The 25,243-nt window shown below is 42.3% G+C and overlaps 2 protein-coding genes across 8 annotated transcripts in view; one reads left to right on the forward strand and one right to left on the reverse strand.

Moving 5' to 3' along the window:
- Positions 1–20,938, forward strand: part of RNF212B (ring finger protein 212B) — a 44,436-nt gene extending 23,498 nt beyond the window's left edge. For 3 of the 5 annotated variants that reach the window (XM_072837915.1, XM_072837914.1, XM_072837916.1), the window contains exons 7-15: positions 71–99; positions 1,133–1,179; positions 1,395–1,437; positions 1,589–1,649; positions 2,604–2,652; positions 9,218–9,257; positions 9,542–9,642; positions 9,896–9,957; positions 11,539–14,959. In XM_072837915.1, coding sequence (XP_072694016.1) covers positions 71–99; positions 1,133–1,179; positions 1,395–1,437; positions 1,589–1,649; positions 2,604–2,652; positions 9,218–9,257; positions 9,542–9,642; positions 9,896–9,957; positions 11,539–11,604 — 498 coding nt within the window. In that variant the 3' untranslated portion in view covers positions 11,605–14,959. Of the gene's footprint in view, positions 1–70; positions 100–1,132; positions 1,180–1,394; positions 1,438–1,588; positions 1,650–2,603; positions 2,653–9,217; positions 9,258–9,541; positions 9,643–9,895; positions 9,958–11,538; positions 14,960–17,556 lie in introns of those variants that run through there. The other 2 variants (XM_072837917.1, XM_072837918.1) reach the window with 2 other exon arrangements.
- On the reverse strand, positions 12,859–21,227 carry HOMEZ (homeobox and leucine zipper encoding). Of its 3 annotated transcripts, none has more exons than XM_072837913.1 (2): positions 21,205–21,227; positions 12,859–15,571 (listed from the first exon to the last, which is right to left on the reverse strand). In XM_072837913.1, exon 2 carries the CDS (start codon positions 15,537–15,539, stop codon positions 13,974–13,976), a length of 1,566 nt encoding a protein of 521 aa, XP_072694014.1. In that variant the 5' UTR covers positions 15,540–15,571; positions 21,205–21,227; the 3' UTR covers positions 12,859–13,973. The 3 variants fall into 3 exon arrangements, with proteins under 3 accessions (XP_072694014.1, XP_072694012.1, XP_072694013.1); XM_072837911.1 differs by lacking the exon at positions 21,205–21,227 and adding an exon at positions 20,737–20,927; XM_072837912.1 differs by lacking the exon at positions 21,205–21,227 and adding an exon at positions 18,271–18,319.
- Positions 21,228–25,243: the final 4,016 nt, after the last annotated feature.

A 25,243-nucleotide genomic window follows, 5' to 3' on the forward strand; every position in this document is an offset into this window, starting at 1 on the left:
AGTAACACTCATTGTTTAGAACCCTAATCCTAGCTGCAGTTTCCTTCATTTCCATTTTTCTCACCTACAGGAATCTCCAAATTGGTACCAAGGAAGCAGGTCAGTTTTATCAGGCCCCATACTAGTGCTGTTTGAAAATTACTGTTCTCTCTTGGCTCTTGGCTGCAACACCTGTGTGGGCTCTAAGGTGAAAGAAATGGTTGATGAATGTATCTTTTACTTCTCCAGTTACTCACTGAAAAGTGTGGAAGTGAAATCTTGAATGTAGTGCTCATTCTTATGAAATCCTAACTCACCCTTCAGAATTCAATTCACGTGTCATTTCCTCCATCAAGACATCATTAGGCAGAGTTTGATGTTCTATCATTCATTTATTTGGCAAATATTAAATGCCTATTGTTTATCAGGTACCATGCTACATGTTGAGTGTACATCACCAGTTAGTCTGCACCCTACCAACTATTAAATGTTTTTTACTTCAGCTCTGTGTTGGTGGGTTAAGAGACATGGCTCCTGCACTCAAAGAAGTTACAGTCTGGTGGCCTTTCATACTTCCGTACTTCTGATATACCCATTAACACTTAAACGTTGCTTTTACTTTTGTCTCTCCCACTAGCCTGTGAACCTTTCGAAGATAGAAACTATATTCTAGTTACCTTTGTAATCTCAGGATCTAGGATATATAAACACTAAATAAATGCTTGTTGGAGAGATGGATGAGAGGATGGCAGGAGGGAATGATAGATTTATGAGTGTATGAATAAATGGATAGATACATGTAAAATTGAGAGTACTTATAGGCAGAAGAGAAGGTTTCACTTAGGAAGTTAAAGAGCCAAGGAGTCTCACATTTGCCTCCATATTTTGGGGTCATACTTGATAGTAAGCAATTTGTGCTCAGAGAGTAAGGTGTTACTTCTTTAAACAGTGGTCTGTTGGGATGCCTGGGTGGCTCAGTGGTTGGGCGTCTGCCTTTGGCTCAGGGCATGTCTCTGCCTCTCTCTTTGTGCCTCTCTTGAATAAATAAATAAAATCTTAAAAACAAACAAACAAAACCCCACAGTGGTCTGTTGATTCTCTCAGGGGCACTTAACTTCTGCTTAGAGCTGCCACTTTTTTTTTTCTCTTACAGGTCAGCCACACCTCGACCAGTGGGCATTACTTCTCCATCACAGTCAGGTAGAGAACATTTTCTCCCCCAAATATCTGTGTGAGATAAATTTCCTTTTACCATATAGAAGATAGTTTCCTCTCAAAGACTGTAATGTGATTTTCCTATGTATATGATATGAGAAGATCATACAGCCAGATGTCCACACGTGACCGATTGGCTAGGCAAGGCGGGGCCATGACATGGATGGCAGCTCTTCATTGCTCCCTTGATTCTCTTTCAGTCACTCCACGACCCAGTTCTCAGCATAGCAGCCAGGTGGTCAGGTGAGTAGGAAGCCTATACACCCACATGAAAACTGGCAAAAATTGGAAGATAAATAAATACCTAGATACGGCAGAAGTAGGGATTGAGGAGACCTTAGGTCTATGTCAAGTTTCACATCAGGTTTGTTTTTCTTTTGTCTCCCTTATACAGTCGATCCTCCTCAGCGGAGTCTATCCCTTACAGAGTATCTGGCTTCAGTAGCTTGGGAGCAGTAAGTAATATTTACCTTCTCTTCCCAGATTAAGATTTCTAATGTTAATTGAAGGCAAAGATGTCAGGCAAGAATATTATGTCTATATTGGTTTTGGTATAAATTATCCAATGCCGTGCCTGGACTGTCTTTTCTTTTGGCAATGAAGACCTGATGTTAGAAGCTAACATGGAGAGGGGTGCCTCAGTGGCTCAGTCGGTTGAACTCAACTCATGATCTCACGATCTCACGGGTCATGGGATTGAGCCCTGCATTGCACTCCACGCTCAGCAGGGAGTGTGCTTTAAAGATTCCCTCCCTCTGCCCCTCCCCCCACTCTCTCTCTTTCAAATAAATAAGTCTTTAAAAAAAAAAAGCTAACACAGAATAAATGGGAAAGTAGTAGAAATATTCAGTGACTGAATTAACAGTGATAATTCATCTTGGGGGCTCGCATCGGTGGCTCAGTTGGTTGAGCGTCCAACTCTTGGTTTCGGCTTGGATCATGATCTCCTGGTTGTGGGATCAAGCCCCACGTATGGTCCTGTACTCAATGTGGAGGCTGCTTCAGATATTCTCTACTTTTTCCTCTCACTCTCTCTCAAATAAAATAAAATATTATTAAAAATTCATTTTGGAAGTAATAAAGTATCCTTGGATGAGCATGCCTATTCTGGCAGAACAACATACGCTTCAATGTGTAGATATAGAAAAAGAATATGGAAGCCAGGGACGCCTGGGTGGCTCAGCGGTTTAGCGCCACCTTCGGCCCAGGGTGTGATTCTGGAGACCTGGGATAGGGTCCGTGCATGGGGCTCCCTGCATGGAGCCTGCTTCTCCCCCTGCCTGTGTCTGCGCCTCTCTCTCTCTGTGTCTCTCATGAATAAATAAATAAAATCTAAAAAAAAAAAAAAAGAATATGGAAGCCGAGAATGGGATATATTTATTAATTGGTATTTGTTATTTGTCCATCAGGGAGCCAGAGGCCTGCAGGGAAGAAGCACTCCCAGGGACTCTTATATTGGTGAGAAGGGGATAAAAGGGTCAGAAACCAATATATTCTGTGCAAATGCCATCAGATTTCTGGTTTTCTCTGCAAATATAATGCTATTATGCATTTTTTATGCATAATATAATGCCATTTTTTCCAGACACTGATTCTAGGTATCCAGAGATATAGTACTACTTTTCATTTTTTTAAAGGATTTTATTTATTTATTCATGAGAGACACACACAAAGAGAGAGAGAGAGAGACAGAGACACCGGCAGAGGGAGAAGCAGGCTCCATGTAGGGAGCCCAATGTGAGATTCAGTCCCAGGACCCCGGGATCACAACCCAAGCCAAAGGCAGATGCTTCAGCCACTGAGCCACCCAAGTGTCCCATATTACTGCTTTTCAATAATGATATTCCTGTTCTCAAACTGATAAGGAGGGATCCCTGGGTGGCGCAGCGGTTTAGCGCCTGCCTTTGGCCCAGGGCGCGATCCTGGAGACCCGGGATCGAATCCCACGTCAGGCTCCTGGTGCATGGAGCCTGCTTCTCCCTCTGCTTGTGTCTCTGCCTCTCTCTCTCTCTCACTGTGTACCTATCATAAATAAATAAAATAAAATAAAATTAAAAAAAAACTGATAAGGAAAAACTTTTTTTGAGCAATAGAAAGTCATTGGAAACCCTTGGTCAAGAGATGGAGAACTTGAGTAAAATAAATTTGGATTTTTAAAATTACCACAAGATGGCAGTAGAAGTTAGGTCTAAAAGGAAGGTTTACTAGACGCCACTTGTGTTATTAGCCTGAAGGGTATCAGGCTTCAGTGTGTATTAAACTTAAAAATATTCATTGAAGAATGAAAAATATTCATTGAAGAATATCCAGTGAAGAATACCCACTTAATTTCTTGTCTCTTTTCTCTTAGAACTATTTTTGTTATTACTTTTTTCAAGGGAGGGTATTTGCCAATCCATAGAGAATGCTTAATCAGAGAAGATTTCCCTTTCTTTCACAAGAGGCAGTTGTGAAATTTACACATTTCTTTCTGGATAACCATTTTTGAAAATCACCAATATTTTCCCTCCAATTCTTTCATATTCACCTTTTGAAAAATGTAGAAGTTCTAGAGAATTTATCAGGTTAATTGTAATATTCTTTTATTTCTGATTTTAGTTATTTGAAGCTTTTATTTTTTTTTTCTTGAACAGCCTGGCTGAAGACTAGCCAATCTAGTTGAACATTTAAAAGAACCTGCTTTTGGTTTTGTTGATTTTCTCTGTTTGTTGTTGTTGTTCTCTATTTCTTTTTTTTTTTTTTTTAAGATTTAATTAATTTATTCGTGAGAGACACAGAGAGAGGCACAGACACAGGCAGAGGGAGAAACAGGCTCTATGCAGGGAGCCTGACGTGGGACTTGATCCGCGGTCTCCAGGACCACACCCTGGGCTGAAGGTGGCGCTAAACCGCTGAGCCACCCCGGCTACCCTGTTCTCTATTTCATTTATTTCTGCTCTACCTTTCATTTATTTCCTTCTGCTTCTTTTGGGTTTAGTTTTAGTTTCTTAAGACAAAAGGTTGGATTATTGATTAGAGATCTGCATTTTTTTTTAAAGATTTTATTTATTTATTCATAGAGACACAGAGAGGGGGGCAGAGGCACAGGCAGAGGGAGAGGGAGAAGCAGGCTCCATGCAGGGAGCCCTAAGCAGGACTTGATCCAGGGTCCCCAGGATCACACCCTGGGCTGCAGGCGGTGCTAAACCGCTGCACCACTGGGGCCGCCTGAGATCTGCGTTTTTGATGTAGACCTTTTCAGTTATAAATTTCACTCTAAGTGCTTCTTTCATTGTGTCCTATGAGGTTAAGTATTTTCTTTTTAGATTTTATTTATTCATGAAAGACAAACACACACGGGGGGTGGGGGTGCAGAGACACAGGCAGAGGGAGAAAGAGGCTCCTTGCAGGGAACCTGATGTGGGACTCTATCCCGGGACTCCAAGATCACGCCCTGGGCCAAAGGCCAGCGCCAAACCACTGAGCCACCCAGGGATCCCTGGTTAAGTATTTTCTAGCTTTGTTTTCATTTGTTCAAGGTATTTTCTAATGTCTTTTATGATTTTTTTTCTTTGAACCAGTGTTGTTTAATATCAAAATATATTGAATTTTCCCCAATTTCCTCCTGTTATTTTTTATTTCATTTCATTGCAGTTGGATAAAATACTTTGTATAATTTAGATACTTTGAAATGTATGGCCTAACAGATGGTTTATCCTGGGGAATGCTCCATGTACACTTAAGAAACTGTGTTCTGCTGTTGTTGTTTGGACTGTTCTAAAGAAGTCTGTTAGATTTAGTTGGTGTATAATGTTGTTCAAATCTTCTATTCCATTGCTGATCTTCTGCCTAGTTGTTCCATTCATTATTGAAAGTAGGGTATTGAAGTCCAATAGTTTCCCTCCATTTCTCTTCAATTCTGTTAGTTTTGCTTCATGTATTTTAGGACTTTGTTATTAGGTGCATATATAAGTGTAATATCCTCTTGATGGCTTGACCATTTTATCATTTTGACCTTTGTCTCTAGTAATGATTTTGTCTTAAAGTGCATTTGTCTGACATTAGTCCACTCTCTTTTGTTTACTTGTTTACATGGAATATTTTTTCCTTTTTTTTTTTTTTTTACTTTCAACCTATAAGTGTCTTTGAATTTAAAGTGAGTCTTTTTTTTTTTTAATTTTTATTTATTTATGATAGTCACACACACACACACACACACACACACACACACAGAGAGAGGCAGAGACATAGGCAGAGGGAGAAGCAGGCTCCATGCACCGGGAGCCCAACATGGGATTCGATCCTGGGTCTCCAGGATCGCGCCCTGGGCCAAAGGCAGGCGCCAAACCGCTGCGCCACCCAGGGATCCCTAAAGTGAGTCTTTTGTAGATAGTGTATAGTTGGATCTTTTTGTTCTTCATTCTGCCAGTTTCTGCCTTTAATTAGAGAGTTTAGTACATTTATATTTAATGTAATAATTGTTAAGGAAAGATTTCTTTTTTTTTTTTTTTTAAAGATTTTATTTATTTATTCATGATAGTCACAGAGAGAGAGAGAGAGAGGCAGAGACACAGGCAGAGGGAGAAGCAGGCTCCATGCAGGGAGCCCGACGTGGGATTCGATCCCGAGTCTCCAGGATCGCGCCCTGGGCCAAAGGCAGGCGCCAAACCACTGCGCCACCCAGGGATCCCAAGGAAAGATTTCTGACATTTGCTAGTTGTTTTCTATATGTCTTATGTCTGTTTTGTTCCTTACTTCCTCCATTATCCCTTCTTTTGTGTTAAATATTTTCTAGTGTACCATTTTAGTTCCCTTGTACCATTTACTATTTTTGAGTTATTTTCTGAAAATAAGCATCATGATTAAATTAACATCATAATTAATAGCAATATAGTACAGATTAATGCTAAACAATTTCAACAGCATACAAAAAGTACACTTCTATATAGTATCATTCTTTTCACTTCATTGTGCTGTTACCACATAAATGATATCTTTATAAATTGTGTACTCATAACACAGAATTACAGTTTTATACAGTTGTCATTTAGATCAGATAGGAGAGGGGCACCTGGGTGGCTCAGTTAGTAAAGCGTCTGCCTTCGGCTCAGGTCATAATCCCAGAGTCTGGGAATCAAGCTCCACATCAGGCTCCCTGCTCAGGAGGGGTCCACCTCTCCTTCTCCCTCTATGTGCTTTCTCTCTCTCTCTCAAGTAAATAAATAAAATATTTTTTAAAAAAGGGAATAAATAGGGGCACCTGGGTGGCTAAGTGATTGAGCATTTGCCTTTGACTCAGGTCATGATCATGGGTCCTGGGATTGAGTCCCACATCAGGCTCCCCAGAGGGAGCCTGCTTCTCCCTCTGCCTATGTCTCTGCCTCTCTCTGTGTCTCTCATGAATAAATAAATAAAATATTTTTAAAAAGTAAATAAATAAATCATATAGGAGAAAAGAGTTACAAACAAAATCCACTTACACTTTATGTTTACCTATGTAATTACCTTTACCTCTTTATTATTTCTTCATGTAGATCTGAGTTACTGTCCAATGTCCTTTCAGTTAAGCCTGAAGGACTCTTTAATGTTTCCTATAAGGCAGGTTTGATAGTGATGAATTCTCTTAGTTTTTGTTCATCTGGGAATGTTTTAATTTCTCCTTCATCTTTGAAGGATAGTTTTGCTAGATTTAATTTTTGGTTGATAGTCTTCTAGCATTCTGAATGTTATACCCCTGTATTCTTGCCTCCCTGGTTTCTAAGAAGAAATCAGTGCTAATTTTACTCAGAATGCCTTGCATGTGATACGTGACTTCTTTTGAGGGTTTTGTTTTGTTTTGTTTTGTTTTTTGGCTTTCAATAGTTTATGATATGTCTAGGTGTGGATATCTTTAGACGAGATCGGGCGCGTTCAGGGTGGTATGGCCGTAGACTAGGTGTGGATATCTTTAAGTTTATCCTGTTTGGAGTTAGTTGAGCTTCTTGGATGTGTAGATTCATTTTTTTTTTTTTAACCTAATTCAGGAAATGATCAGCCATTATTTCTTCAAATATTCTTTCTGCCCTTGTTCCTCTCTTTTCTTCTAGAAATCCCTTTATGTATTTGTTGATATACTTGATGGTGTTCCAGCATAGTCTCTGAGGCTCTGTTCATTTTTCTTCATTTTTTCTTTTCCTCACATTGGATAGTTTTAGTGGACTTCAAATTTGCTGATTTTTTCCTCTGTTTGTGCTGATGAGCTCCTCTAGTGAAGTTTTCATTTTGTTATTATAATTTGGTTCTTTTAAATATATTTTTCTGTATTAGTATTCTCTATTTGTTGAGATACCATATTCATACTTACTTTTAGTGCTTTAGACATAGTTTCCAAAGATATTTGAGCATATTTAAATACATGATTTAGGGTGCCTGGATGGCCCAGTCAGTTAAGTGTCTGCCTTTGGCTTAGGTCAGGATCTTGGGGTCTTGGAATCGAGCTCTGCCTCAGGCTCGGAGCCTGCTTTTCCTTTTCCTCCCTGCTCGTGCTCTCTTTGCTATCTCTGTCTCTCTCTAATAAATAAAATATTTTTTAAAAAAATAAAATACCTAAAAAAATAAAAAATAAAAAAAATAAAATACCTGATTTAAAGTCTTTGTCTAGACAAAGTCTAGGCTGGGCTTTGTCCAATGTCTGGGCTTCCTCAAGGACAGTTTCTATTGAAACTGTTGCTTCTTTGTATACCTCATTTTTTGTTGGAAATTGGACATTTAAAGTAACACAACATGGCAATTCTAGGACTCAGATTCTTCCCTCCTTGCCAGAGTTTTTTGTTCTTGCTGTTTATTGTTGTTTAGTGACTTTTTAAAAATAATTCTGTAAAATCTGTACTGTGTCATGTGGGGCCACCAAAGTCTCTATTCAGTTAGATTAGTGGTTAGCTAATGATTGGACAGATTCCCTTAAACACCTGGAACCAGTGAGTCTCTGTCTTTACTGAGGGATTCTGTGTGTACGTTGGGGTTCACTTTCACCACTCAACCAGGCAATTGACAACTGTGCTTAGCCTTCATCCTGCTTGTATGACCTCAAGGTAAGAGACTGGGGCCTTTTCAGGTCTTTTCTGAGCATGCATACAGTCCTGCATATGTATATGCATATGGTCTAGATCCCAGGAATGTCATGTTTTCAGAGTCCACACCAGCAACTCATTCATCTGTGCTGTTAGCCTTTTTTTTTTTTGCCCCACTTGATATTCACATCCTCAGGCAGCCCAAACAAGTGCTTCTAATTATTTACAACAAACACTCCTGGGGAAAAGGTTTTTCACACGTGGTGAGCTCTAAGCTCCAAATCCTGATGAGTTTGTGCTCCAGGTCAGGTCAAATAAAAGCAGCCTTGCAAGTAAGTGGAGTCTTCCAGTGAACCACTGGACAGGTCAAATGATTAGTCTCTGGGAATGGGCTTTGAAAGAGTTCCAACCCCCACGAAGACTACCAAAATGTTGGTTTTCAAGGCTACCACAGAGCTAGAGGAGAAATGGGAATAGGGCAAGTTAAAATGCCACAAAGTTCACTGTTCTTAACCTTATTTGACTATTTTTCTGGAATAAGCATTCCCCAGATTGCTTATTGCCCTTTACTTTACAGAGCTCTGAAAAAGTTGATTCTGACAATTTTTGTCAATTTTCTCATTCCTTTTACAGAGAGAACTTCTGGCGGTCTTTATGCCACCATTTTTGCGGTCATTCTAAACCAATGTAATGAACCTTTGTCTTTAGCCATTCTTTCTGGTAATCCCCATCTTAGAGGGGGAACCAAGGCACAGATACATTAGAGCACATCAAGGCAGTAATGGATCTTGGCCCACAGATTCATGAAACGGAGAGAAAAGCACCTTTAGGAGACACTGCTAGGTGATTTGTGAGCTTTTTCACTTGCTCTTAGCCCCTAATATATATACTGAAAATCTTGGGTCCCATTTCTTTGTCCTGGTCCCAAGTATACAAGAATGAATCTCTTTTCCAGTTCATGGGTTATTTCACAGGCTCATTTTTATGTTTTCCAGAAACCCCTTCACCATCTTCTACTCATAGCCTATCTTATAGGTAAGTAATTATGCTTCCTTTCACTTGGAATCTGTTCACACTGACACTCTGCCAGCAGCCCTGGGGCTACTTCTCTGCTGGCTTATACATAACACTGAAGTTTCTAAATCTACCTTGTAAACAAGAGAGTATTGAATATCATCATGTCTTTATGTCCAAATTATTTCTAATCGCAAGCAGGGTATTTTTTCCTGTTGTATCTAAATAAATAGGCTCTCCCTTTACACATGCTCTTTACCTTTACCTTCCTTTTCTCTGCTAATGCTTCTCTTTCCCCTCCTTAGGCCTTCACCTGCCTCTTCTGGACAGGGGATTTTTTCTTTCAGACCATCCATAAATGGTAGTGATTCAGGCCACACAAGAGTCCTCACCCCCAACAATTCAGGTATGTTAACATTCCCAAAGGAATGGAGCTTCAACCATTGACATATATACTAAAATGAAGATTTTCAAGGTAAAAAGAAGTTAGGAAAAGAATGGTCTTTATAATGTGCCTCTTAAATTGCTTAGCTAAGTCTTTTCCCTTCTGAGTAGTGTTCTACAGATTAAGACCTACCTATTTACCCTGACCCATAAGTAACACTGCCAAAGAATTGTCCAAGGAAGTTATCTTTCACCATGCCAATTTTATCCTCCAGGTCAGAGGGAAAGCAGAACCCCACTAGAGAGTCTTCCTGGTTTCCAGCTACCAGTCCAACAGGTGAGCCCTAGCTAGTCTAACTTGCCTGCATATGAAAATGCGGTTAGGCCCGCACATGAAATACCTTATTGGTTTCCTGTTAAGGTGGTAGAATGTAACCAGTGGAGAATGACATGGGTTTCAAATGTGGTAATCATGTATTCACAATTTTCCAGGATGGTCTCAATTTTAAAGATTCTATCCTACTATCAGATTAACTTCCTGGTTAGGGGTTTAAAAATTAGGTCACAATGGTAGTGAATGGCTTTAAAGTGAGAGGTCTTGGCCAGCGTGAACTAAGTGTGTAGACACAACTAACATTCCCAAAAGTTCCACCAAAAAGTATTTCAATGGAATATATCTTTTGGGTAGAGATACTGCTTGAACAAGGAAAAACCATGTGCACTTGTCTAGAGATGGTTAGGATAATGCTTTATACATTTATGGGACTATGATATGATGTAGGCAACAGAGGAAAAGGGCATGAACGAGAAGAGAGGTTTATAAGGAGCTCAACATGAAAAGGCCAATCTTGCCTTTTAACTTTTATGGCTCAAGTTTTGAGGATATTTAGGCCCTTTTTCCGTGCCAACCTCCTGGTGACCCCAAGGACATACTATGGGAGGTAGTATTTTGCTCTCATATTCCAAGTGCCCTTTACTTTCATTGGTAAGAAATTAGGGTCTAAGCCCCTAAGAGGCAACACTGGGGAAATAGCATCCCTGAGATTCTCACAAATGGAGGGATTAACCTACAGATGAAAAAATACCTGAGACATATAAACCATCTACAAATATATGGCCCCTAATTAGATTCTGATTGAAACAAAGTGTAAAAAAACAAAAACGAGGACAAAAAAACAAAAACATTTATGAGAAAATTGAAAACTGAGTACCTATTGGACACTTGATATTAAAGAATTGTTAATAGTTTTGTTTGGGTGTTTGTTTGTTTTTTTGTTTTTGTTTTTTTTTTGGTAGGCATAATGCTATTGTGGTTAAGGTTTTTAAAATAGTCTATCTTTTGGAGATACACACTAAAATTTTTAGAGATAGGAAGTTAAACGACTTTCTAGATTTTGCTTTAATATAATCTAGTGGACATGGGACAGAGAGAAAGTAGAAATGGAAAAAAAAATGGCCATAGTTATTTGTTGAAGTTGGGTGATGGGTACTCATCAGTTCATTATACCACTCTAATTTTGTATTTTTTGAAAATTTCAATAGTAAAATCAAAAAGAAGCTATTAAAGGAAGTGCCACCTCCCCAGAGGCATAAGAATCCTGCCTCCCTGGTAATCGTCTCTGAGCATAGTAGTCAGATATTCTAGGTCTTCCAAAATAGTTTTTAAAATAGTCTGCCCTATTATTACCATAAGCCACTAAAATGTTCTAGAGAGTTTCATAATTAGCAACAAAGCCTTTGTCATACTAGATGTATCAAGCCTTAGTTTGGAAAAGTTAGTTATCACACAGTAAGAGAAAACTATAGAGAAATAACAGCAGTGGTTTGCTGTCTTGATAAATTTCACGTAATGGTTTGAGAGGGCCTTAATTACCTTGTTATAAATCGCCCATATCTGCCTTCCTGCCTTCTGCTGCAGACTCTCTATGAACAGAGACAGATGGGGTTAGCCAGGTCAAGAGAAGCATGGACTACTTCCAGATAGATCATCTTCAAGGTCTGATCTCTTCATATTGCTTAAGGAAGGCCTATAACATCCAATACCCATTAAGTGTGATAGCCTTGGAAAATGTTTCCTCATTTCATTGTGTATCCTTACCTCTCCTGATCTTTACCATATACACCCTGTGTTACCTCCTGGAAAAATGGTCAGGCATTATATAAGGCTAGTACTTCAGGAGGGTTTAGATCTCTCCCACACTCATGTAACTCTTTCGTTTCCTACAACTTAAAAGTTGTAAAAACAATTCTTGGCATCAGTAAGGATGGAAGGTAATATACTCATTAAGTCTGGTTCATTTCTAGATTTCATTCTTTTAGCTTTGAATATATTCTTCCATTGCCAGTGTTAATAAGCAACAGCTCTGTTCCTTGTCCTAATTTATTATACCTCTTCTGTTTGCATGTAGTTTTGTCTATGCCTAGTTAACTATGTTGATTTTCCTTTCTGTTGGATTACAGTTGGAGACCCAGACTTTCAGCTTACTAAAGTATATAGATAAAATAAAGATGTCCTTTTATTGTTATTGCAGCTCTATTGGTATTATATCACAAGCTCTAGAATGGTGGAATGGGCAAAGACCACCACCACTGAGATGAAACATGTATTCTTTAGATACTAAATAGAAACAGAATTAAATAGGTCGGCCACCTGCAGGCAGACCATAAGCAAAAATATCGAAAAAGAATAAAGATAGCAAACATCTCTCAGCAATAAATTAGGTCCTGGGGATGACCTTGAAGCTGAACCAGGATTGCCTATTCTTTCTGGAGCTCTGAATTTTTTTAAGGGCACTTCTAGACACCTCTTCTGGGCAAGAGCCTGTGCTATACAGGTACAGGCAACAGATCCGCCCAGTGATAGATACTAATGTGCTGCCTTTTAAAGTTTTTGTTTTTAAATTTTTTTAAAGGTGTATTTATTTTAGAGAGCAAGCACATGTGTGCATGTGAGCAGGGAAGGGAGAGAAGGAGAGAATCCTCATGGAGAGGCCCTACTGAGTATGGAGCCTGATCTCACAACCCATGAGATCATAACCTGAGCGGGAACCAAGAATCGGACACCTAACCGACTGAGTCATCCAGGCACTCCAAGTTTTTGTTTTTTTTTAATCTACCTCAGTATATCCTGCTGCTTTACAAAAAAAAAAAAAAAAGGAGTATACTAAATCAGAATGTTAATGGATTTGGCTCCATTAATCTCTAAACCATGGAAGTGGCAAAGTGGAGGAGAGAGAAATAATTTTATTTTTGGCCTTTTTATTATTATTCTAGCAATTTGGGGCTTCCACTTTTATTTCTAGATGGTTACCCGTTGATATCAATAATCAAGTCAGTTAAAGACCAGGGTCCCTCTGTCCCCAAGACAGATCCTATAAAGAGAGGGAAAAGTCTCAATTACAGACACAAATTGAACCAACACCAAAAAGATGAAAAATTAGTCTCTGTCAAGCTAGGCAGGAGGGAGTCTCAGGTTTGTAAAACCAAACCTGGAACCTACCTGCACCCACCTTCTGAACAGTAGAAACTATCCCTCTTCTCTATCTCTCCATAACCTAATTCTACTTTTTAAAAGGACATTCCCCCTAATTCCCACATCCAATAAATATCCAATCTAAATTACTCTCCACCCAATTATTAAACTTTTCACAAGCTCCATGGGGAAGATTTACCCTGAGACAAATAGTGAACAGAATGGGGATTTTGGAAAAAGATTTAAGAAGTACAAGGCAAGATGGTCCCAGTATCAAAAATGAAAACTTTCTGCTACCTGTGCAACTCAGTAACGAGGAAGGTAAAAGATACAGTCAAGTTGGTGTGCGTTAAGGAAATACTTGTGATGAGACTGGGACATACTAAGACTCATAGCTATATTATGGCATGGACTTGTGCTCAGAGAGAAGAGGTGCGAAGCAGCCTTACATTCTAGGGAAAATGGTGGGATTGGGGGATGCACTGTAATCATCAACTGAATCAAAATTCTTTACTCCTCCTTTCCAATCCTCCTATAGATGTGGGGCCAAGGTCTGGCCTCTCCATAGTACACTAAGGGAAAAGAACAGCAGACTTGAAGAGACCAAAAGTCTTTTCCCAGCTCATGGATCAGATCCTTAGCACTGTCTTCATTGAGACTAGAACCCTGATTTCTGCCCATCCAATCCCCACCTTTCTCTTTGGGTCCTATGGTCATCGTCCCTGGTCCACCCTCACTACATTCCCAATCCCCCAACCTCAAGAACACAAAGCTTTTCAGTTCTTTGCCACAAGGTAATTTAAAAAATGTGGTTTCTTTAAACAGTTACTAAGTTGGTTCATCTTTTAGTAACAGACCTTCCCTCCCCTAGTCCCCTCGACTCAGTCCTGTATGATCACATCATCATCGTCATCGTCATCTTCCTCCTCCTCCTCCTCTTCATCCTCATCATCTTCTGGCAGTTCTTCCTCCTCCTCTTCCTCCTCTTCATCTAGACAAACCACCACCTCAGCTGGCTCAGGTAATCGAGAGTCAAACCAATCCAGTACCTGCTGGGTGCTAAGCCTTGATGCCTGACTCAGTTGAGGGATATCACTTTCCCGTAGCTGTTGGTGGGCTGCCCAATACCTCTCCAAGGGTCGTATATCCGGTGGGGGTGGGGGGTTTGGCAGAGGTGGTGTCTCAGCCCATTCATTCAAGGATCGGGTTGAAGGTGGGGGTGTGGGAATTGCTGGGTCCTGGAAACTAGGGACACCAGGTACTGCATTGTCCCGAAACCATTTTAGTTGCCCATGCTTCAAGGCATAGCGTGTGTCACCAAACCACTGAATAATCTCAGGCCGAGGTAAACCAGTGATCTGTTCTAATTTATGGTAATCCTCACGCCGTGCCCACTGGCACTGTAAAAAAAAGGATTTGAGGATAGCCAGCTGCTCTTTGGTTTTGCGTTTGGTCTTTCGCTGGCGTTGCATATCTGGGGAAAGGTACTCTGCAGGGCCAACCCTACCTGGTACTGAGTTATGTCTTAGCCCCTGAGGCCAGGCTGGCTCCAGATGTGGGGGCAGTGCCTGTTCATTGGGTGACAGTGGCTGTGAGATACAGCCCAGTGACTGGAGGGGTTTAGAGGTGGCAGTAGCTCCATTAGCCAGTACCGGGAAAGTGGAAGAAGAGGTAGAGGAAGAAGAAGGAGTCATATTAGATACTGACTCCTGCTTACAACTACTAGTAAGTAGTGAGATTGGGGGGGGCTTTTCCCGAGCACATGGCTGGTGGACAGCTGTGGAGTGGTTCCAGGAAGCAGAATCTAGCCCATGTGACTGGTTGGGACCCCTGCCTGACTGCCCCTTAGAGAGGCCACTGCTTTGAAGATTCTGCCAAAAATCTGATTGGTGGGGGAATGCCCCACTGCCAGGTGCAATCAGGGGTTCCTTTGCCTTCTGCTGACTCAGCAGCTCTGAGGACTCCTCAGGCTCTACCTTCAATCCTTTCATCTGAGTGGGCTCACTAAGAGTCAGGGGCACTATTCCAAGACCCATTTGTTCTGGAGGTGGCATTGAAGAAGGCACCTCCTCTGGGGGCCGCCCTGCATGATGAGTAAAAGACAGAAGGGATTTGAAATGGAGCTGGTCCCGATGGTAGACCACTCGGGCTCGAGTCTCTTCTATTTCTTCAGATGACCAGCTAATGCCACAGCGGAGGCGCTGGGCCATGAACCAAGTCTTGACTTTCTCCATCTGCAGCCCATAGCGTAAGCAGAGAAGGGCAATGTCTGCTAGACTGGGATAGGGAAAGTAGCTGAAGGTTTGTAGCAAGTGTTCATTGCCATCCAGCTCACTGGTCTGGGCTGCTTGGGTCCACACAAGCTGTAGCTCCTCGGAGATTGGAGGGAGGCAGATGAGCCCCGCCGGGGAGCTATTAAGACTGCTGGCCTCTTTATTAGGAGGCATGGTGTTTTCTGATTTGTGCCCTTCAGAGATAGCTGTAATAAGAAGAGAAACAGCTCAATCACTGGGGCTCCTCTTTCAGCCCATTGTTCAATTTCTGCCAAACAAAATGTTGGACTCCAATTCAATCGTCTATGTGTACCGTGTTGAATTGCCTTTACAGTGCTTTAATAATTTCTCATTTAATTTTCCTAACTTTATGAGCCTGTTATAATTCCTGTCATATGTATGGAAAAAACCAAAGTCCCATAGAAGTTAATTTAACCCCAAGTGACACGACTGGTGTATATTGTCACCAGGACAAAACTCTGTCTTTAGAGGTTAAGGAGGAAAATTCATCCTTATATTGCCTTTATTTTTCTAATTCAAACTCACTTCACCCTCAAAGTTCACAAGAGTCACAAAATGAAAACTCAACCACAAAAACCATGGGGTGCAGTAATCTCAGAACTGATGCAAATGCTTTAGCTCCTGACAATTTATGATTACCTCTAAAATGTGAAGACGAATGAGGAATACAAGAGGAATATCTAGAAAGGACAGCACTGTTCCTCTGCCCAGCCCCCAGCCCCTTTCCTCTTCCTTTCTGGGTGGTGGAGTCCTTTGGGGAGGGGAATGATGGTGCCTTTAAGTAAGCCCTAAACCCAAACCCCTCTAAGCTTTTTCTCTCTGTAGGATAAGCAGTCAGATATCTAGAATAAATGGCGCTTACTCCTCCTGGTTTTGGGGTCCTGTGGGGGTAGAGAGAGGGAACTGTTTCCACCAAGTCATCCTTGGAACAAAGGTTAGCCCCTCCCCCCAGCCTTTGTCTCTTCCAACAGCTCAGTCTCTCTCCGGGGAGCCTGGAGAGCTCCCTCAGAATGTAACAGCCCCTCCACACAGGGTGGAAGGCCTGCCGCTCTTATCTTTGCAGCCCAGCTTTCTTCTCAGGGCCAGGTGGGCAAATTCACTATGAATTGCAGCCAGGTCCTGCAAGCTCCCCAGCAGCACCACTGCTCCCAGGACTGTGGGTATGGAGGCTGCAGGGAGAGCCCTTGACTCTGCATCATTCCTGAAATACCTCCTCAGGTTATTTCCCAGAAAGGTCTGTTGACCAAATTTTCACTCAGCTCCCTGTCTGGGCACTAGTAACTCCCTGACACATCTGTCACCCTTAATTCTAGAGGAATCCCATCTGAGTTTATAAATATTTACTTTTGGTAGGTTAAGGATGGGATAGGATTCCTATGTAAATGCTATATGATGAACAGAAAATCTCAAGTCCAGGAAGTTATAGTACAGTGTGGTTATCAAGGGACTTTATGTGACGATTAGAAAAAGTTGGAAGCATTTTAATGTGTCATGGTTTCCTTTTAACAAGTGGATCTAATGAACCAAAGGCAAATCCGATCCTAAAGTCTATACAGCTCAAAGAGAACCTTAAGAGGGTAAATGGAGGCAGCATGGCACAGTAGGTAGAAATATGATTCTTGAGTAAGGCCAACCTGCAGTTTGAATCCCATCTCTGCCACTTACCAGCTATGTGATCTTGGGTAAGTTCCTGAATTTAAATGAGCTTTAGTTTCTTCATGTGTAAAAAATGCACACAGTGCTGTCTGGTAAAGTTACATATTTTTACCAAGTACCTACTATATGCTAGGTGTCATGTGTAAGCAAGACCTAAAGCAGCTGTTGGGGTGGAGGTCTGGGGTGAGGCAGAGTTGAGATCAGTTGCAGCTCTAACTCTTCCTAGAGTCCTGCCAGTCCTTGGACAAATTATTTAACCTCACTAAGCCTTAGTTTCCTATTAGAAAAGAAAGGCAGTCAAAACAGCACCTTCCTCACAAGTTTATGGCCAAAAGAAAAAATGCAGTTGACATGATGCCTAGGACAAAGTAAAGGCTCAATAAAGCACAGCTTTTCTCATTACTTCAGCCTCACAGGGTGATTCTGATATAAGGGAATGCTCCTCCTAGACAAGGAGGGAAGTGAAACAAAGGCTACATTCTTTAAAATCATGGTTTTCAATCTGTTTTTGCAGGGTCCTAATTCTAATGAGCAGTGGAGGAAACCAGGATATCCATGATTTTATGCTTTTTATATTTTGGGAGTTGGAAATAATTCCAGAATGGATTATGCTGTTAAAACAAAAAAAAGGATGAAAATCACAGCTTTAGAATTGAATCCATAATTTGGACATAAATCCTTTTTGATTGCCAGATGAATTGCCAATGTAGTAGTAGCTCTACTTTTAGTCTCCAGGTTTATCCCAGACACAGCTGAGTGGCCTGTGAGCAATTGTTTGCACAGCCAGGTGCTAAGCCACCATTTAGACACTGTGGCCCGTTAAGACCACCACCAAACCTAAGGTGGAGAATACTTTATGACTGCAACATTTGACATCTACTTAACCTTATTTGTGTCCTTTTTTTTAAGGACACAATTACACTTTAGATAAGAGAAAACTGTACCATAAGGAATAAAGCAGTCCAGTGTAAGGATGAAGACTGCCGGACAGGAAATAAGGCAGGCACAGCTATAAGCCTTACAAGGAAGCATTTTGCTTTCGTTCATGTGGTGTGTTATCCTCCAGATTCCCATGGTATCAGTTTGATGTTTCAGTATAATATACAGTAATGCAAATACCAAATTTGGTGTACTGTATGCATCCAGTTTTCTAATTACACAAAACAAATTGCGGAAGATTTCCTGATATAGAATGGTGACTTAAATCAAGGCACAGCTGTATAGCTACCTGGTACCTCCCTGGAAGAATCTGCCTTTGACATAGGAAGAAACTACAACCAGAGTGTGGCTCATGAGAACTATAATGAGGAGGGTAGACCTCACAGTAGTCAAAACCACAGTGAAGACACTATGGTGTCTTGTGTTCTTGCGCCTCCAGCTGGAAGGGGAAGAAAAAGAAGGGAATCAAAACTGGGGAAATAAGGACTCCTATGGGCAGAGATGATAGTGATGGTGGGATTATCAATTCTGAATAATTACTAAATTTGTACCCTTATTAAATATGCTGGATATGCCCTACTGCTACATCAAGCAGCTAATAAAAAAATATGAGAAAAACATATATAGAGAGAATAACAACACCCTTCTTTCCCTTTGGGCTTTCCATACCCATGGACAGGCAGCAGAAAAGAATGGGCTACCTTAAACTTCCAGTCTAGGTGTCCATACAAGTCTAGGAAAAGAGGTGTTCACAACTTTAGGCTTGAGCCTAAACTTATGGTTAAAGCAGAAGACAGTTCAAATGAAAAACTAATGATCCTGCAAAGTTACCCTCTATCTTTATTCAAAGAATTGAAATACTCCCTGAAATGTGTTTTGGTGATAGTTTTAAGGACCTTAGAGAATTTTTAGTGGTATTCAACTTATGTGCTGCTTCTCAACTTTTTGGATCATGAACCTCTTTGAGAATCAGATAAAGGTATGGACTCTCCCTCAGAAAGTTATGACTACCCCCCCCCCATAAACATCCAAACTCACACATTATATATATAATCTCAGAAGCCCCAGTTAAGAACCTCTGAATTATGTCCTCCCAACTTAATAAAAAAAAAAAAAAGCAGTTTTTTTATGGTATGTTTTAGAAAAGCAGTTTTCTATGGTAACTGCTTAAAGAGGAAATACAGCTTGATGTGAATGAATCGAAAGAGTGGATGGAAGACTCAAGAGAATCTAGAAGGTACTGGGTATTGGTGATATTAATTGGAGAGAGTGGAAGGGAGAGGTGTTCAATTGGACCAGGAGCCTGGCTTAACTGACCCACTGGATTATATGACCAACACCTTACAGTGAACTGCATACTAGAGGCTGGTGGCCTATTCTCTAGTGTGCCAAAACCATCTTTCTTCAGCTGCCCTGTGTGCTTGGACCAGTTGTGTGTGATTCCCAACCTGTTTATGCCCATATTTTTTTATTCATATAATAATGTCATTAAATAGCACAAAAACCTTTGAAAAATTAGTGCACTAAAAGTTGTTTCTATGAAAACAAAGGCAAATGTTTTGGAAAGACAATACAAAGGAGTGTACAATTGTTGAGTTGGGAGTAGTAGGCAACTATAAAAGACTGGAAGGGCAGGGGACTTAAAAATCTCAAAAGTTTTCTGCATTCAGATTGCTTCAAAAGTGTTCAAATTTTCACTGCATTAAAAATAACCCCAAACCTAGAAATCATAGATGAGAGGTGGTGACACATCAGAATTACCTGGGAAACGTAAACCAGGGAACCCTCCTTATTTTGACTTAGTCTGGACTGGGGCCCAGGCATCAGTACTTTAAAAGGTTCTCAGGGTGCCAGCAGATTTGAGATTTGCTTGTGTAGTTTATACTAGAAGGCAATTGGGAACTCCAATCATCAGACTTACACAAAGAAAACGCCTGGACACTACCCCAAAAGATTGGTGAAATGAACATACTTTTAATGACAACGATTAAAGATACGTATGAATCATTAAAAAAATTCCCAAGTCTAACTGGCTTTTTTTGTTTTTTGTTTTTTCGATCATTGCCATTTACCTGTTCTAATCCTATAATATAAAAGAGCTTCAAATGTATGGTGAGGAGGTTCATATGTAAAAGATCTGATCTGGGCCCACATTACCAAACACGTCTCGGCTTGAGTCTTCTTTCAGTTTAGAAGTCTCAGATTAGGACGCAAAACCAGGAACCTCTGAGGATTCGGGGTCTCACTTTCCCGGTTTGTTTGGAGTACGGCTGGGTAGGGGGTCAGAAAGGGCAGTTTCTCCCAAACCTTTCATTCCCAAAGACCACTGCTCCCCAGAAGTAAGGCCAGATTTCTGTACGTGTGCTGAGGTCGCCAGAAGGTAGTCGTGGGGGGAGGAGAGGCCTGGGAAGGAAACATTTCTCCTATCCTCCATTTCGCAGGCAGTCTACAAGGCTCCAAACTGGGTCAGAGAACAAAAAGTTGCTGCACTTGGGGCGACGAGCCCCAGGGAGCAGACGAATTTCAATCCTCCCCTCGCGGAGGGCGTCCCAACCCAGCCCTCTCCTCCCTACACACCCACTCACCCTCCCCCAGTTACAACAGGGAACCGAAAAGTCCAGAGGAGAAAGGAGAGAGAACCGGGCGACTTCGAGCCTAGAATTCTCCTCCCCCCCGAGCCTGGGGATGGGGCTCCGGAGGTCGGAGATCACACAGGGGCTGGGAGGGGAAGTCGAAGGGGCTGGGGATCACTCACCGCGGTCCGGCCCGGGCGGCGGCTCCCAGCCTCGCACCATGGGCCGGGGGGAAAGGGGGAGAAAGGGCAGGGGGCCTCCGGGGTGGGACTGGGGTTCCCGCCCGGTGCGGCCTGCTCCAAGCCCACCCGCGCGGAGGGCCGGGACCGGGACTGCCCCCCCTGTCCCCGAGAGCGCGCCCGTCTAGCCCAACCCTGCTCGAGCGAGTTGGAGGCGGGGCGGCCGGGTGGGGCGGGCCGCGGGGGCGGCGCCAAGGTGGCCCGAGTCCCGATTGGCGGAGGCGGCGGGCGGGCACCGGCGCGGTGCACCGGGCGGCCATTGGCTGCGTGAATCTCGGCTGAAGTCGGTTATTGGCTGCGTGGGCCTCCGCTGGGTGGCGATTGGCTGCTTGGGGCAGGGAAGATGTCCCCCGGGGCCAGGGTGCTGCGACTGATACCCCCTCCCTCGCCCCCGACCTTTACGCGCCGGACCTTCGGAGCAGGCTGAGCGCTGGTCCTCCCGGAGGCGTCCCCCAGGACCCCGCCGCACTTCGTTGGATTGTCCAGGACTCCCTTGCGACTACTCCCCGTTCCTTCCTCCTGAAGGGAGACTTTTTCAGCACCTCCTTGCCAGCCGTGCGCACAAGTGGAGCCGATCCGCGCCTGCCCAGCCGGCAGCAGCGTCACTGTGAAACGCAGCGCCTACAGCGAACGGGAACTTGCTCTCCGGGCGGATCAGATGTCCCGCCGCCTGGAAGACGAGGGTCCCAGGAGCCCGGCACCCTCGGAACAGCGGACGAGTGTTCCCAAAGACTAGTGCCGGAAGGAGCACCTGTTTGGGACCCACCAGACCCCTAGGCCCCCTCTCCGTCCCAGTGAGGAGGACCTGGAACTCCCACTTGTACTTAGGAACCTTAGTTTTTGCTGTCAAGAAAGGGATGGCAGTAAAGTGGATGTTTCGCCAAAGTCGCCACACACTCTTAAGTTGTGGGCTGAAAGTTTTTATATTTTGGATTCTTAGTCTTCAGACTAAACTTGGGAACAGCCCTTCCTGAAGTGATTCTTTTGTTCTCATGCTGGTCCTCAAAAAAGCCTCTTCTTGCCCATTTCGGTCACTTAATAGTTTACATAACTACAGTAATTTATAAAACAATTTCAGACGTCGCTCTGTATTCCAGACACCACCTCTCCCCGTATACTCCCTCCAAAATCAACCCCCATTATGGATTCTTTGTTCCTCCAATTTAAGGTCTAGAATGCTGTCATAGTTGTCAGACATCAGAAATAAGCTTAAGCACTGAGCCCTATTTTATTTATGGTATTATCCCTGTATTTCTCCCTGCACACCTCCTAGCCCCATTACATTCAGTAAAAATTTCAGCCTTTTAAGAGCCAGGCCCACAATCTTACAACTGTGTATCCAGCAAAAACATCATAAACAAGGGAAAGATATATATGTGGAGGCCGAGAAAATTAAGGCCATTGCACCTCAAGTTTAGCGTTAGCACAAGTACAGTCATCTTAGCTTCGGCAGCCATCTCAGGCCCCTGTGAACAAGAGCTGAACTTTACCCTACTTCAGTTACAGGAAAAACCGCAGAACGCCCTTGACAGAATGCCCTTGACAGAAAGTCCCATATCGGAATGAAAACAGAGCTTAAGAAACTCCCCCACCCTTTCCCCCATATTGGAATGGAGAAATTCCTCCACCCCTTCTGGAGGTCATCTAGACCAGCCCATAAAAACCCAGCTGGAACCCACTTCGGGGTCCAAGCCCCTGCTCTGCTGTGTCGGGTGTACTTGGACCCAGGCTTGAGCTTCCTAATAAACCCTCATGTGCTTGCATCGGTGTCGGCTCCTTGGTGGTTTCTTGGATTCACAATCTTGGGCACAACATATATACTCAGCTTTAAAGTTAGAAACTTCTGATTCCTCAGGGTTTAAGCCTGGACTGGTGGTATGCAGACTTTGTCCTAAATCATGACTATCCCCATGCCCCAGTGGTTTGTTACATGATGAAGGGAAAAGTGAAACATTTTAGGCAGCAGCAGCCTCAGTTTTGAGTGGAGATGTTGTTCTCTCATAATCCAAACAAATAACAAGACAAATAAAAAATAACTTCCCGGTTGACCGGAAGAACTCATGCTTATCAAGCTGGAAAGCCAGGCAGGCAATGTCTGTGGGAACTTAGTGCCTGCCCCTAGAGGATTCAGTTTGGCTCTCTGGCAACACTGATCATAGGCTTGGAAATCTGAAAGGTGGACAACTCTGCTCATTAAGACACTCACTCCTGGGACACCTAGGTGGCTCAGCAGTTGAGCCCCTGCCTTTGGCTCAGGGTGTGATCCTGGAGTCCTGGGATCGGGTCCACATCAGGCTCCCTGCATGGAGCCTGCTTCTCTCTCTGCCTATGTCTCTGCCTCTCTCTATGTGTGTCTCTCAGGAATAAATAAATAAAATCTTTAAATAAATTAAAAAAAAAAAAAAGACACTCACTCCTGAGACTCCAGAACAGGGAGCAGAACTGGACAGGTTTAGGAGAGGAAAAATCCAAGGATAGAAGAAATCCACCTGCCCCTATTCTAGAGTGTGTGCTGAAGACTCCCTCTTATGTGGATTTCACTCTAAAACTTTAGAAGATGGAGTAGACTGTATGGGGATTGGAAGAGAGGAAGAGATCCAGGCTATCCGAGATGGGAGGGCCCCACCTTTAGCAAGATAACGAACCTTCCCAGCTCTTCCAGGGACTAGTGCTGAAGAATGGGGACTCATCATGCCATCCTCAATATAGAGATGTTAATCCCCCATATTGGTGGAAGTTCTCTCTTCCTTTGCATGACTTAGATATTAGCAGGATTAACCAAGAGGCACATTTACCCTATAGCTAAAGAAGCTGAAGTTTCAGGGCCATCTCTTGCACAGACCTCTTCCAAAGCACTGAAGGAGCCCCAAGAACATGTTAACATGGTCATAGTTTTTTGTAAAACTTGAAAAAAATATTTCAACTGCAATTGACTAAGATTGATGTCTCTTTCCTTTCTGACTTCCCCTCCATTATACTTCTTTTGTCAAGTGGCAGTGGAGGGGCCATAGGCATTTTGGGATTGGTTAAGGAAATTAAGTTGGGGATACATTTGCTTTGGGTTGAGTAGGTCTATCACTGTGGTTTGCAGTTACTTCTGTAAATAGTTTAATAGTAAGCATAGTGTTAGGGGCTGAACTGTGTTGTCCACCCCCCCCCCCCCACACACACACACTCCATATTCTTACTGTGAAGTACTAAGTCTCGATACCTTGGAATATAACTGTATTTGGAAACAAGGTCTATGAAGAGGTAGTTAAGTTAAACTGAGGTCTTCAGGGTGAGTCCTAATCCAATATGACTGGTATCTTTAGAATAGGAAATTTGGACACAGACACGAACATAGGAACGACCATGGGAACACATAGGGAGATGGGTATCTATAAGCCAAGGAGAGGAACCTCAGAATGAAGTCAACCCTGTGGATACCTTGACCTCAGACTTCTACCCTCTACAATTGTAAGGGAATTTCTGGCTAAAGCCACCCAGTCTGTTGTATTTTTGTATGGCAGCTCTAGCTGACTAATACATCTACATTAATACGAATGTCAACGATCCAGAGCATATTAGTCATTACAAATTTGAAATGCTCTGAAATTTTATATCACATACATCAAGGAAATTTGATAGTGTTTTTTTCAAGTTTGATAAAAATCTGAAAAAAATTGTGATTTTTTTTAAATTTTTTTTTAAGATTTTATTTATTTATTCATAGATACAGAGAGAGAGAGAGGCAGAGGGAGAAGCAGACATCAGAAGCAGACAGAGGGAGAAGCAGGCATCATACAGAGAGCCTGACGTGGGACTCGATCCAGGGTCTCCATCCAGGGTCTCCAGGATCACGCCCTGGGCTGCAGGCGGCGCTAAACCGCTGCGCCACCAGGGCTGCCCAAAATTGTGATATTCTTATCACTTATAAAGTGTGAAGGTGAAAATTTTCTAAATCACTAAGAATAAAAAAAAGTGTCATGTAGAAGACTTTTCTATACTCCTTAGAGAAAACATTCTCATCATAGAAGCTATCAAGAGCATGCACTCAGGGATCCCTGGGTGGCGCAGCGGTTTGGCGCCTGCCTTTGGCCCAGGGTGTGATCCTGGAGACCCGGGATCAAATCCCACATCGGGCTCCTGGTGCATGGAGCCTGCTTCTCCCTCTGCCTATGTCTCTGCCTCTCTCTCTCTCTCTCTCTCTGTGTGTGACTATCATAAATAAATAAAAAATTTAAAAAAAAAAAAAAGAGCATGCACTCAGAAATAAAATTGTAAAAAAAAAAATGCTTGTCAAGTAGGTTTTAAAATTTTATTTTTCTTGATTTTATGATATTGTATTTGTCAGCTCTTTAAAATTTTTATCTTTTCTCATTCTAAACTATTTTCACTTTTGTGACTAATGTGTTTTTCTTTTAAAAGTCTCCAAAAAGGGGCATCTGGGTGGCTCAGTGGTTGAGCA

The sequence above is a fragment of the Canis lupus genome, chromosome 9, assembly GCF_048164855.1.
Source record: "Canis lupus baileyi chromosome 9, mCanLup2.hap1, whole genome shotgun sequence".
In the NCBI taxonomy this organism is placed as follows: Eukaryota; Metazoa; Chordata; class Mammalia; order Carnivora; family Canidae; genus Canis; species Canis lupus.